This window comes from Copidosoma floridanum, unplaced genomic scaffold (assembly GCF_036245765.1).
Source record: "Copidosoma floridanum isolate Cflo_tuat_1 unplaced genomic scaffold, Cflo_Japanese_pri ptg000001l, whole genome shotgun sequence".
NCBI lineage: Eukaryota > Metazoa > Arthropoda > Insecta > Hymenoptera > Encyrtidae > Copidosoma > Copidosoma floridanum.
The window spans coordinates 13,583,280-13,598,886 of NW_028321878.1; the positions used below are offsets into that span (position 1 = coordinate 13,583,280).

At 29.3% G+C, this 15,607-nt stretch overlaps 1 protein-coding gene across 1 annotated transcript; it reads right to left on the bottom strand.

Annotated features, from left to right (window-relative positions):
• Positions 1-425: 425 nt before the first annotated feature.
• LOC106640554 (venom protease) lies at positions 426-9,741 on the bottom strand. Its single transcript, XM_089595359.1, has 7 exons — positions 9,594-9,741; positions 6,526-6,629; positions 3,571-3,939; positions 2,807-3,106; positions 2,613-2,714; positions 1,351-1,508; positions 426-1,201 (listed from the first exon to the last, which is right to left on the bottom strand). Exons 2-7 carry the CDS (start codon positions 6,608-6,610, stop codon positions 1,046-1,048), a joined length of 1,170 nt encoding a protein of 389 aa, XP_089451485.1. The 5' UTR covers positions 6,611-6,629; positions 9,594-9,741; the 3' UTR covers positions 426-1,045.
• Between the last annotated feature and the right edge of the window lie 5,866 nt (positions 9,742-15,607).

The following is a 15,607-nucleotide window of genomic DNA, read 5'->3' on the forward strand; positions in this document are numbered from 1 at the left end:
TGACGTTGTAATTGTACGATATGATTATCAGTGGTAATTATGAAACAAACTGGTCTTGAAACTTATTTTACTCGTGTGAAAACAATAACTTCGTAATCTGTTCAATGAGCATATTTATAAAGTGTGCGCATTATCAATAAAATTTTTACAAAAGATTCTCGCTTGGACAAACAAGATTGTATTATTAAAAAATTCATACAGTAGTTTTTTTTATTTCTTCTTTGATACTATTTATTTTTAGTAATCATAAATTCAACACAATATAATATAACATGTTCAGTATATCCTAAATGTGGAATAATAATTACTCTTAAAATTCATCTGGCATATAATGCAGTAAGTGAAAACATTTTCAGTTTTAATTAAATATATTCTTGACCTTTTGGCTTTTAAAGAGGTATTAAGTGAGTGAGAAAGACTGGGAGTGGTCGTCCGCATTTTTATTCAACTCCCGAGTACTATTAAAAAGTATGAAAATATACAAAATATGGCTTACACTAATACTTAAACTTAAAACTAAAATGCAAAAAGGACAAAAAACTTGAAATCGATATCCTACATTCTCCCGCATTCCTCCCTACATAGTTTTTAATGTTCAGGGAATGCGAGTACTCAAAATGTCAATTCGAGAAATATTGAGTTCCAGTCGAACCCAAATACATACTCAAATAGTATCGAACACTTAAACTTTAAGGTACTCGAAATTTAGGTGTCGAGAGTGTAATGGCTATGTAATGTGAGTACCTGCTCACTTCTAGTTATTATTAGTTGTGTAAAACAATTATTTTAAAAGTACATCAACACTTAACATTTAGTCACTATACATAATGGTAAAAAATAGTACATTCCGTATTTAGAGAGGAAAAGTAAATAATGCCTCAGATCACATGCTAATAATATAGCCCACTCACGACTTTTTTTTTTTTTTTTAATCAGTGATGAGTGTATGACTTCTGTGTGAATAAAAAATCCTTCCGATCGTGCGAGCTGGGTATTCATGACTTTTTTCCTTAATTGCGCCACATACTATTTTAATATTCTTCTTCTACGTCAAATTTGCCAAGATAAAGTCAAGGAAGTACGAAACTTTAGTGTAGACTCCTGGGAAGGTTGGTTCAGCACATTTGAAGCCATACGAGACTATTCCAAAAGCGTAGAATGTTTTTTGATGCGGATACATGAGAGGTCCACCACTGTCACCCTGAAATAAAAATTTTCTCGTTAAAAATGGCAAATTAATTTTTTTAAATAATGACATCATTACTTGGAATTTAAATTCTTTAATTAATTTAATTTTTTAATGCATACAATATAAAAAAAAAGCATTGGTAAAAATTTACGATATCCCACCTGACAGGCGTCCTTCCCTCCTAGAGGGTGGCCAGCACATAACGTCCTTTCGTCAATGTGAAGTTCTTGAGGGATTCTTGAGTAAGCTTGCCGGCATGACGCTTCATCTGCCACGGGTATTTGTGCCTCAAGTAGAACTCCACTAGATTGTTTTCCACCTGCAATTTAGTAAATTTAATTTATGAAGAGAACAGATGGGAAAGCAATTTGTGATGGATTTATTATTTCACGACGATCAAATGTTGTAAGGCTATAAAAGGCCTAGTGAGGGGAATAAAGGCCACATCTTGAAATTGTTGATAAAACTGATTATGAAAACTTTACTGTATACATACAGATCAACGTATTGCTTCATTGTTAAAAGATGAAGTTTTTTTATGTCTGTTTTAGTCAGATTAATTTTAATCTCGTTGTACGTGTAAACTAATTAGGAGAACGTTTCAGATATGAATGAGATTTGTATGAAACTTTAAAATAACCATTACCAAACTTACGTTATCCTTTTAGATTTTTACGTATAGATTCTGTATGGATTTCACGTATTCTTTATGGAATTAACGCGAATTTTAACGTATAAATCCACGTATAAATCTATGATGCTTTTGTAAATTCGATATTCTAACATAAAAAAAGGACACAGTCGTAGATTTGAACCCACTGTTCTTCCACAGTTATAGCCAACCATTGAATGAATTTCTAACGTTGACTACACGGAATTATATAATTTTATACACATCTTACTAATAAAAGCTAAAGTGAAACCCCAGGAACTATAAATAATATTTTATGATTCCAAAATTAAGACAAAGAAACATACTTAGAATATTAAATATATTATGTGGTCGAGGTCTGGAATAAAATAGCGTTCAATTCTAGTGCTGTAGCTTTTTTTTCTTCATATTTTGACTTTAAAAAATATTCCCTACAGTTTTATTAAATAAAATTCCTGACCATAATAAAAACTAAAAATGTTTAAGGCATTCGATTAAATTCCTTACTTAATTTATTCATATTCGGGCATGTAGTTTGAAAAATTACAAGAAAATTTAAACACAAAACATCCCTCTTTTGGATCACATCAGTCATCCCTTTGTTATTAAATTTTAAAAAAGGACCAAGTTAAGCTTCCATGTATATTCAATTAAGTTATACATATACACATAGAGCAATAAAAATAATCATAAAAATAACGATTCATATGAATGACATCACATATGTGATCTGTACTATTATTTATGTGGAGATTATAAATTTTAACTCACGGAAATCAAGTGCACCCCAGCCGGCGATAAACGGATTTCTTCCAGTGATATCAAGATTTCTCAGAGGCTCCAGCAATGGCAAGCAAATTGGGCGAATGGCTTCTGCAAAATAAGATTTCAAGACGAATCGATTGCATACCCTAAATGGTTACACCCACCAGCACAATAAAAAGAAAAAAAAAACCTATGCACACCTGTAAACGTGACTTCGTCTCTCAGCTTCAACACGGCTATGTCGTTTTCGACTGTGACCGGATTGTAATTGGGATGAATGGTACCTCGTTTAATATGGACGTCGATCGGATGTGCTCCTTCAGTGTTGGTGCGGAGATCGTGTTCACCGAGACGGGCGATTCTCAAGTCGGTGCGACCGTGCACGCAGTGGGCAGCCGTGAGTACGTGCTTTCTCGAAATGAGACTTCCACCACAGAGCCATTTTAGGACTTTTTTCGATTTGTTGTAGTACCCTAGCACTGTCATCCACGGCCATGATCCTACAATGAAAAAAATAATTTTTCTTTGCTCAATTTTATTCTTACATTGTATTTTTACTAATTTTTTTACTTAAAAACAGTAAATTTTTTAAAAATAAAACTCGGTAACGAATTTTTCAACTTTTAGTAAAGTATTTTAATGTATTGTAAGAAAATAATTGTCGCAGCTGTTTAAATATTGAAAATGAAAATTTATATTACTGTACTCCACTGGATCACGTGAAAATTGATACAATCCGTCATAATTTGATATTTATACTGAGTCTACAGAACTTGTAAAGTTCTCCTTACTTGACTTACACTGAAGTACACGAAAATAGAAAGTACAATGAATTATTTAAAAGTGAAAAAATAAAAAAATAGTTTACACTTAAATATAGGTGTTGTGCACTATACTTTGAATATTTAAAACCTTGATTTGATGGAAACAATGCAAGTAATAAAAAAAAAGAGCTGTCCCTTACCGAGCTTAGCGGGTTTTCCACCAACGACTCTGTCGAAATCATTAGGGCTACGGCCACAAACTGGCGGGTAGAGCGGCCAATAACTCGAATTGGCGGTAATCGCCTGTGTTGTTGGCACCGGTGGCTGGGTAGGCGTCCAAATGGGTAACGACGTCGTCGTCGTCGTCGTCGGTGGTGGTGCAGTCGTGAAGCCATTGTCCGGACAACAGACCACCGGTACGTTCCCGTTGTCAAAGTAACAGACAGTGCTGCGTAAGAACTGACCAGCAGCTTCGCCTTGCGTTTGCAGCAAATTTACGTACACCTCGCATTCCGCTAGCCTAATGCACCTGCCGAGCTCGTTTCTGGCCGTTATTCGACACCTCTCGTCTGAAAATTAGTAAATCTTGAATCAAGAAGCTCCCACGTGAGGGTTCCAAATGATTTTAGATTCCAATTTTTTTTTTTTTTTTTTTTTTTTTTTTTATGATTTCAAAGGATTTATCGATGATTTTAATACTGATTTTTACATTATTTGAAACGAAAAATAATACAAGAAATACTTGAATCATTTCATAAAATATTTTATAAAATAAACATCAAAAATATCAATAATTTAATCTAACGTTAGTGATATTTTTTGTATCACAGTTGTACTAAACAAAAACCACTTGTAAACCCTTTTTAAAAAGTGCATAATTTTTTTTTGTACAGCTAAGTATACGCATAAGTTTTTTATTCCACTGGTACATTATGTTCAGTATTCATACCAAAATTACCTTTTTTTTACAAATAAAAATTAAAGGATTTATTAGCTTACTGTGTATTTCAGTTTAAATTTTAGAATGATTTCAATTAATTTCGTGTAGGTCTAAATTATTTAATGGACTAAATAGTATTTTGGGTTAAGTAGTCGATTAAGTTAGGGCTGAAATGGATTTTTTAATTAATATTTTTTTTACGTATACTACAATACGTAAAAGTGAAATTCAGATTTAAAATTTTGGTAATTTATGGACATTTTGGTAAGTTAAAAAAGAAAACATTAATTTATTACATCATGTACATCATAAGATGACATTGATTGCACATGTCTCATTCAAAGATTAAGTTTCTAGTCGTAAAATGAATACTTAATAATTAAATGAATCAGAAAATGTATAAGCAAATCGTTGACGATCTCGACATATATAACGAAGACACTACTCACTGTTAAATCAAAATTCTTTAATTTACATATGCACATAGAATCCAGAAACCAAAGGTTTTCCAATTAAGACAATTGTTTAAATTTACAGAAAAATTTGTCGTTTCCTTATAATATTTATCAAAATTTTTTAGTTAATGTATCCGTCGATAAAGGATTTTAACTTTAAGTCAAAAATATCTCTGGTTTTTCCAAATCGAACAAGGCAATATTTGCACTTTTAATCCATTATTATACAATAATGGCATTTTAATGAAAAAGGCACAAAGAGAAAAATTTTATTAGGAAGGGAAATCATTTTTTTTTTTTTTTTTTTGAAATAAATTATCATGTTAGCGTAAATGCTTTAGTGCGCGTTACGTAATGCATCACGAGCATAAATATTTAATATACCATTAAGACTTAGTTTGCTATAAACGCAGAAACCACTTGTCAGGAATATTTTATTCATAATTATTCAAAACGTAAAAACAATACATTATATGTCACATTGTAAAACATATATATAATCAATATTGCATCCAACTAGCGATTAATTAATAATTCGTTCAGCTGCGAAACGTCCGCATCAAATGTATTTATGAGTTGATAATGTTTATTGGTTCAGCTACGTTTTCATGCTATGCAGTAAATAAGAAAAATGAACGCGACGTGCCATGGAAAAATAGATTTTATCAATTAAATCAAATGAAGTAAACGAATAATTTGATTTTTTATGTTATGGTATACATTGTTTTTTACTCAAAATCATTTGTTTGTGTATCACATTTTTTATATTTCTTTTATACTACACTAACATTTATCACGATGTATTTATTTCAAAACTAATATTACTTTATCAACTGAACTATTACATGAATTATGATTATTTTTAATGTAAATTTTGTATAAAATAAATCCTTGTTGCTATAAATTTAAGTACTTTTGTCATCAAAAATACAAAAACGCATTTTAAAATTTCTCAATGAAATTAAGTGCCATTAATTTTTAATGTAAAACAATTTTAAGGTATTATTTGTTTGAAATTTTTACACTAATACCGTAAAAAAAAAGCTAAAAATTAGTTCACGGAATAAGTAAATTGATACTGACATTTTTGATAGGAAAATTTGATATAACCTCATACGTTATTATTGCAGTGGCGGTAAATGCACATAATATATGTTAAGAAAGTATGAAGTTCAAATATTACACTATAGCTTGTTTTCCATCGAATGTACGTAAACCAATGTATAATAAAAATGCACACGTGCATGACCTTCTCGAGATGCTTAAGCCTGTCCATTTTAAATACTTTTGCATCAACCTTGGCCGGATTTTTTCACAGTAGAGCCATTTTCATCGCATTTACAATTGACCGTTTTCAAATATAAGGTTTTTTAAGAAAACTCGTGATGAAAGAAAAGTATCGGTTATGACTAATATTTTTCTTAAAATCAGCTAAATGAAAAATAAAGAACTTTCAGATTTTATTTTTCCAATGAAGACACATGTAGTCTAAGCTGGTTTTTAACATTATAACCAAACATGACTTTTGACAACAAGTTAAAAATAGAATTTAGTTTACCATTAACTGTTTGTAAAAGTGGGTAGTAACACTCTAATAAAAGTAAAACTTTTTTACTTATTAATTTTTTTTCATTCATCACCAAGACCTCGAGTTTAATCGTGGTAACAAAATTATCATACAGTAAAAAGAAAAAAAAATATATAATTTTCATCAAACTTTTCTATGCTTTTTCAAATATTAAACTTCAAAAAATACTAACTTATAGCCCAAGCCTTGTGTTGACTCAGAATTTGCAGAAGTACGGTCAGAGCAGCAAACAGTACGTGATTTAAATTGCTTCCCATGATGTCAGGTTCCGTAATTCTGTAAATAATAATAATTTGGTACATACTTAAAGGCAGAGTATAACTATAACTAAAAACTTTATTATTTGTAATTTTCTTCTAAAATTTATTTAACATTTGAATAGTTTCCAAACAAAACTTTTGACCAACTTACAAATTTGATTACCAATGTACTTTTTTAAATATCTAACTTTAATTTTCTAACCTTTCTCCAAATTGAAAATTGTCCTTTATTGTATAAAATTATCCTCTTTAATTACGAAAAAAAAACTCATTTGTCCTTTTATCTTGGGTCATCTTATACTATTGTTAGTTTCATCTAAATTGCATCCTAGTAGAAGCACTAAATAATTTATTAAAAGGCCTACATGTAATGCACTCTATAGCCTCCTTTCCATGTGGATCTCTTTCTGGTAGTAATTCAGAATATCATGTTAATAAATGTTGGGATGTCAGTACCGTCTAAATATATTATGTAAAAGCAGAAATTATTGTCACGCTCTACGGTGCTTCACAGCGTACTTATAGCACATATATTTCATAACCTTTTGGGGGATTCCCCCGATTCACGCGCAATTCGAGTGTAGTTCACGGCCAGTCGCGAGAACCGTTCTCTATAGTCAACCTATACAGTGTATCCTTGTTTTGCCGATCTCGCCTCTGACGTGAGTAACATGATAGGAATGTGTTTTATTTTTAATCAAAACGTAGATACTATTAGCGTGATTCCCTGGTCTTTTTTTCAGTAATTGCGGTTTTAGCATTTGTTACTACGAATGGAGACGTCAAGTTTAATGTTCTGTATCTGTCAGCAGCAGATTGTACTTAATCGCTAGGAGTATAAAGACATCAAATTTTATGTTATGTATCCGTAAGCACTAAATTTACCGATTGTTATCTAATAGACGAGTTTTCACATGTAGTCTTGTTGTGTTATTGAAACATGCTAATAAAGACTAATGGAATATCAAACAATGATTATTAAAATATCAAATTAAAAATGCAAGATTTAAATGGCAAGTTATCGCACTCGATTTTTTTTTCAATTCATGGATCTCGTATTGCTATCATTATTATTATTATTATTATTATTATTATTATTATTATTATTATTATTACTATATTGGTTTTAAAAATGAAGATTCGTGGTGTCAAAGTTATATTTTTCATCTACAAAGTAGAAAATTTCGGAGATACTTTATTTTTCTAGTTCGTATAGGATTAAATCATATCGTTGCAGATGGATAATAAAGTAAAGTCTCATAATATGTATACGATAACGTCATATATTTTTTTTCGTACACCGTATCAAACGTTGTTTACCAGCAATCTATGGTGTCTAAAAAACTTTGTATTAATTAAATATGTACCAAACAAGTTTAACAGACCGGTTACCCGTCTCGTATATCAAGAGATAATTGCGCAACCGTCAAAAGTGTCTCTTCTGGGATCCAAGGATAAAAGTTTTAAATACTGGCTTTATTTCATCCATTACCAGTCATTTCAAACTATTCGTTTTAGTAAAAATAAAAAAAAAAAAAAAAGAATTACAGTTTATTAAAAATTATTTTGATTTAGATTTTTTAAACATCCATACAATTTTAATGATCCTCTTTGTTACGAAAACTTGTTCACTGCTCGGATCAATCAAGTCACTCAAAAGCAACCGTCTATACGCACATCGGACAATCTTCACCGCGTGACGTCAATATTGCATCGGACCGTCATCCCACCTCTCGTTATTTGCTTCGAGTATACTTACACACCTGCAGCACGATCAATTACTTTGCGCACGCAAACACGAGATCGGCACAAGATCTTCCCGACTCCTTTAATGTAACTATCAAACAATAATTTTTCCGCCTGTGCACGATTTTTTTTTCTTCTTTTTTTTCCAACTGTGCACGTATTGTGTCATGCGATTCAATTACAACTGCGTTAGAACAACAAATACTTCAAAAGGCAAGGCGGAAAAATATTTGAAAATCCAAGCTGACTTGCTTTTTTGCTTCACGTTTAATCATACAGGTTTCAAATAAAACATTGTATTTTTACTCCATACTTTTACAAAAACATCGTTAAACTATGGAGTAGGTAATTATTATAGACAATGACGCTTGAATTTTATTTCTTTTCGTGCGAAGACGTCCATCAAAAATGCTGTACTACCAAAGTGCTAAGTTACATGCATGAATTTTAAAGCGCTAAGTTGCATGAATGAAGGAATCGCACGTAAAATACCTGCAGAGATGTATCGTAAAACGTAAACAATAGAGAAAAAAAGTAAAAAAAACTTGAAAAGTGACTGAATTGTTATCTCCACGAATACCCTATTTAGAAAAAAATCATTTAACATTTTTTCACTTTTTGCAGTCTTCATTTGAAATTCATTGCACGTAATACTAGAAACTGCTTACTTGGCGTTGACATTCGAAAAATCATGTAATTAAATGAAAAAAAAATTGTTTTATCTAATTATTAAAAAAAAAATTAACAAATTGACTCATATGCAGTTACACAATAAAAGCTAAGAAAAAGAGTTCCAAAAAGGCGATAACTGACAAAAACATCAGTAATTATTATTTTCATAATAACTTGCGTTATTAGTTTTAACGTTAACAGTGTTAAATGTTAAAATTACTTAAAAATAGAACGATTCAGAGCTACCATATACCTTAGGAAGAGCATCTATTGTACTTTTTTCGAATACATAAATGATATCTTTACTATCATATGTGCACCATCGTTTAAACAAATAATCCAGCCCTTTTGCTGTGAAACGTTAATTTAAAATACATAAATGTACTCGCAACTAATTGATTTGAAAAGCACCTAAAACCTTGCAATACCACAACTAAAATTTTTTTACCATATAAAGACGGAAGTTTAGATTCGACACATGCGTGATTAAACGTGTATTGTAAACACATGCATGCATCCTTTGATCGGCATGGAATCGCTAAAAAAATGTGATTATACTCACCTCTACAGGTTGGCCTTCTGTGCTCCAAGTTCTCAAAAAAAAAAGCACGTGGAAACACACACGCGCGTAAGCGTTGAAATTCAAGCTTAAGTCAGGACGCGCACAAGGAAGGAAAAAAATCGAAAAACCGATCTCCGGTTGTCGCGCAGCGACGTAATACTGAGACTCCGACGTACTGGCCGATCTCTTTATATTATATGGTCGGCTGATTTTTACGCGCCGGCGCTCGTGACGCGTTAACTCTTCCTTCTTTTTTTTTTTTTTTTTTTTTTCGTCACAGGTGGATTTTTGGAAGTTTCAGGATCGAGGATGTTTCGTGGAAAGTGTTAAAATTACTGCAGGGCTAGACGCTGAACTGGTACCAATAGACCTTCAGCTCACGGTGTAATGGTAGGACTGATTCATGAATATACATTGTACATTCGGTAAGGATTTTTGGCTAATACGCTGCGAAAAAAAAAAAAAAGAAAAGATTATTAAAAGTGCTCTTTGGTAATTGTTTGTCACATGGTGATATTTTGATACACGCATATAAATTACTCTTTGTTCCAGCAATCTCATTTAATGGTTACGATGTACGTAAGATAGATAGATGTACGTAAAATTTACGTACTGAATATTTTAATAGAATTTTACTTTACGAAGTAATTATTTTTACGTTTCGTAAGTCCAAATTTGTGTGTTGATTAAAAAAAAAAAAAAATACAATACGGTGAAAATAATGTCATAGGGCGACAATTTTTTCTAATCAAAAAAATCAGACCTATTCACACGTCTATGAAAATTTCAAATGAATGTACAGGCAGTGTAGCGTAAAGTTTGTATACTACAACCAAATAATATACGTAGAAAGTCTCGTTGAGTATAGAAATTTGGTCAATGCCACTATATTTGAACGAATTACTAAAAAAATTTTTCGATGAAATTTTTGTGTTTCTTCAAAATACCATGACGCCTGTTTGAAATTTGACGTTTTAAGAGTACTTTCAATCGAAGACATCCACTTCATATTTAACATTTTTTTTATATTACCACAATAGTTCCAATAGCTTTGTATAGTATTATTTTATACTTTAGACATGATAATAAATTAATTATCATCGTAACAAGCAGAAGCGCTTTTTACAAATACGCCCTTCACCAAAATTTTACACGTTATAACAATAGTTATTTCAACTCTTATTAAATTATATTACTTATGAAGTTAACGAATTCAAAATTATACTATTGAAGATGAAATAAAGAAAAAATAAAAAAAAAGCAGTCAACCTCATTTGACATGATTTACAATCAACACACGTCAAAAGTATACTATTTTCACCAGCAGTTAAATCATATTTTTTTCTCCAATATCTTTACGATTGACTGAAATTACCAAGGAGAAACATAATAAACGATGTAATTAAAAAAATGATAATAGGTATTATTTAATATTAAAAGAAATCTATTTCGTGAAGGATTACGCCAACTTGAATCTGAAAGTTATAAGTTAAAATTTTTTTTCTTTTTTTTAGAGGAAAAAACGTCAAAAATTTTTGTATTCAAGAGTCTAACCTAATCAAAACAATAATCAATTTATTTCGTGTCATTTTTTTACCCGAATTATGTACGTCACGAATTTATTTCTTAAATAGATCTCCGTAAATGAGAGAAAAATTTATTTTCATTATTTTGTTATTATTTGGTTATATACTCCAATCATCACAAATAATTCTCATTGAAAATTAGAGATTTTTTGTTGGATAAAAAAATTATAGGTTTTTTAAAAAATTGGTAGTATCGCTTACCTTATCTTTTTACTGTAAATAAATTTATAGAACATATAGTTCCTGCAGTAAAAATTTAAAATTAGTCAAATAATATTGTTACAAAAACTGTATAACGGTTAAAAAAAAGAGAAATCAGATTTACTTAATCGCTTAAAATTACGAAACATTATTTATAGACACAATCTAGTAATGAAATGTATTTATTTTTTTTTTTTATTTCATTTTTGACTTTTAACAAAAATTATATGACACTACTAGTATTTAATTTTATTGTAGATACCTAATAGTATAAGCAAGAAGGCGTGCCAGGGACGTTCAAATTAGAAAAACCCATGACTTGAATTCCATCTAGGGATAGGAAAATTTTATCAGAAATGATAGTTGCTCATCGAAATACGTTATAATACTTTTTCTAGTTTACGCTTAAATACAAAACGCAAACTTTTTTTGTATAATTAACATAATACTTGTATCTTTATAATCATCTATAAATGAAAATATTTACACTATCGTACTTAGATTAAATTATTTAAATTTTATAAATTTAAAATATTGTCCGTGAGATAATTTTTTGTCTTAAACATTGAAATTTTAAAATAAATTTTAATGGGTTTTTTGAGGTTTTTCTGGCATGTAACATTTTGAATGTCGAGTATCTTTTTAATATTCAAATTGTATCAGATCAATAAATGTTGGTCAGTAAATAATAGATTAATAATAAATTAATAGTCCAAAATGATTATAAAACGTAGGTACAAATATTTTGAAAAAAATTTGGTTTTTGTAAGCTTCAAGGAAGTTAAGTATATCGTAAAATTAAAAATTAAAAAAAAAAAAATTTTATACACAACCGCATCTCTTATAACGTGTTAAATTTTTCAGACAAATTAAAGGTTATAGTATTTGACTTATTGTAGTTGGAGAAAAACTAAACCTTGCTTTATCAAAATCAAATTATATTTGAACATTTTCTATGAAAAAGGGTGTTATTTCATTAGCTAGTTAAATATTACCTTGATAGATTAATTAGAAAATGATATTTTTTAGATGATCAATTTTCTTGTGGATAACATCCTTTAATAAAAAATGATAACGACTAAAAGATACAGCTCTTTTAATAAAAGTTGAATCCAATTACAAAATTGGCTAAAATATGCAGTGAAATCAGATGAGCTTGAGTCAGTTTTACTGGTAAAATTCACAGTAAGTACAATCACTACACACGATAGTACAGTTGGATTAAAAAAAAAAGACTCTCCTGGTACATTTGGTTTTGTATTTAGTATGCCTTCGTGATGTTGCCATTGACATAATTTGGCCATTGTTGACTGCACTAGAGTAAGTGCATGTGTACGTGTGAGCACGTGAAATCTCGATCAACTTGAGTCATCGTTTGGTAAGACGGAAAATTCAATGTAACGCAAGAGAATCCCACCTGGCACACTCACACGCAATTTTTGACCTCGGCGCTCACACAATTAAAGTGTGTACTTTTTTTTCAAGTATTTCATGTGTGCAGCTTCATGCTTTATTGTAGGCTTCACTCATTTATAATTTAATCTGCGCTCACTTATGAACAATAAATTATAAGCGTTTGAATAAATGAGTGATACATGCGCTATTTACAAGCGCACTGAATAATGGATACCCTCGATATGTTTAACTTTATTTTCGATAAAAGAATTCTCCAGTTTACCATAAATTTTGTTGATGAAAGATATTCTTTCACATCGTTAATTTTATCATATCATTACTGTGCTCAATACTTCAAGGTTCTCTGGACATCGAAAAGTTCAAGGCAGCTTATCTTACTGTTATGAATTATTACATATATTCCAAAGAATAATTAAAAAATTGGTTTACGTTTCAATTTCATAAAAATAGTTTGTTTCCTTACACGAGTTAATAAGATTATCGTTAGAGTAATTAAATAATCTTAGAGTTACTAATAAATATTTTTTATTGAAAAAAGCACTAAGAGTTTGAAAATTTTATCGCGTTGTATTTTTATTTTTTGCTCTTCTATGAGTTAAAGAAGTTGGCTAGTGTTACGATAATCGAATTAAACCACTACTAAACAGTCGTATTATGTGAATACGTTTAAATAAGTTGATATTGTTTTTCAAGCAGTTAAAATTTTCTTAAAACCTTAAAAAAATTTGCTTTAAAAGTGACACTTTTGAGATTATTCATGGTAATAATATGATGTATAAGAAATATTAAAAATATATTATTTTAAATTTCTCCTGGTTAAATTTTTAAAAATATTTTTACTTCCAATTTAAGTGAATAAAAAATGCCTACACATTTTCAGTAACCTTAAATATAAACAAAAAAAATTATTTTATAAATTCTTCAACAAATAAAAATTGTTAAAATATATCCAAAAAATATGTACCATGACTTTAATAATTAACACACTTATTAAAATAGTTTACATTTCATTTACAACAGCCGACTTCTTTAATACGTTTGAACTTTAAAAATCTACAAAAGAAATTCGACCAAAATACTAATAACGTTTGTTGAAATTATTTTTTAACAAATGTAGTAAGCTTTATAACATATAAATGAGCCTTTGTAAACTTCGTAGTTAACTGCTATGTTTATCATACATCATGTGTTTTTGTATGTTTTGTCAAATTTTTTGTACTTATTATGATTAATGTTTAGTTGTTTCATGTATATATTAAATATTTATAATAACAGCAGTTAGAGCTCCAAACTTTTGAACATCAAGAATTATTACATGGTATTTATAAATGTACATTTAAAATAATATCAAGAAGTGGGTGAAATAAAGTAAACTTAAACTAATGTGTCAGTTTCCAAAAAAAATTCTGGATTCACATAGGTGACATTTATTTAAATACAGTAGGTAGTAATGAACGTGTACTTGTAAATATAGTATTAAATAACAACATTTACTAATACGTAGGAGATACATATTTTAATAGCTATCCTTGGTTATCAATTACTTTATTTTATAACATAATCATCAAAATAATTTTTTTTTAATGTTACAACTTTTGCATTCACAACTTTGTTGAAGAATGTAAAAATTTTGTTGCAATTTTTATTTGTAGTACTGTGTGGAAAATAAGTGTTTACTACTCTGTTTTTGATGTGAGAAATCTAATTTTTCTCTCTGTTCAAAAGAAAGTACGAGAAACGATTTTTTTATTTTCCGGTGTACGATAATAGTTTTATCGCTTTGTGGTTAATTTTTCTGTATAAAACTATTTTAAATAGCTTGCTGAAAAATTCTCCACCATCTTTAAAACAATGTTCACTGTTGTTAAAAAGCAATTTAAATTTTACTTGAAATGAATTATTTTCAATTTATTGTATCCATACAATTCAAAAACAAGTTTTGTAAGCTCATGTAAGTAAAATTTAACAGTTTTCTTTTCAAACCTGAATAATTGCGTGGAATGTTATGTATTTCGTATGATTCTTTAAAAAAAATTTTTTAAATTATATTCAACTTATAAAACTAAATTTATTTTTAAGTTTTTTAAGGAAAGTTGGTGTGTTTCTTTTTCAAAGAAACGATTATTTAATTTTTTTCAATCGAGGGGCTTTACTCCCCTACTCCCATACCAAGAGCTTTGCCTCTAGGCCGTAAAAATTTTTTTTGCGAACCATAAGTAATCTAAAATTTTATATCAGTTTTTTAATTTTGGAAAATAATGACTATGCATATTTATTATGCGTTATATATATTAAGTTGGTTTATAAATACTCGTACTTCTGACTTCACGATTATACACTTAGAGAACAAAATAATAAAAATTATTGAGAATTTCCACAAAAATTACCATTATGCACAGTAAATCGAATGCAAACTGGCAAAAAAGAAAAAAAAATTTAATGGCAAAAATTATTGTTTCAACAATTAAAATTAAAGTTCGAAAAGTAAAAATTATGGTTAGAACAGTAAAAATTACTATGCAGGAAATTAAAATTTATTCACCAATCCTTTTAAGGTTTACTGTTCCAGCATGGTGATTTTTACTATTCTGACTATGATTCAAAATATTCAAACCATAATTTTTACTGTTAAAACAACAATCGTTACTATTAAAAATAATAATTGTTTCCTTTTTTGCTAGCTTGCATCTGATTTACTGGGAAGAATGGTAATTTATACTGGAATTTCTCTATAATTATTATTTTTTTCTGTCAATGTACACATATCCTAGACAAAAATGTATGATGCAAAAAAAAACTAATTATGGCGAG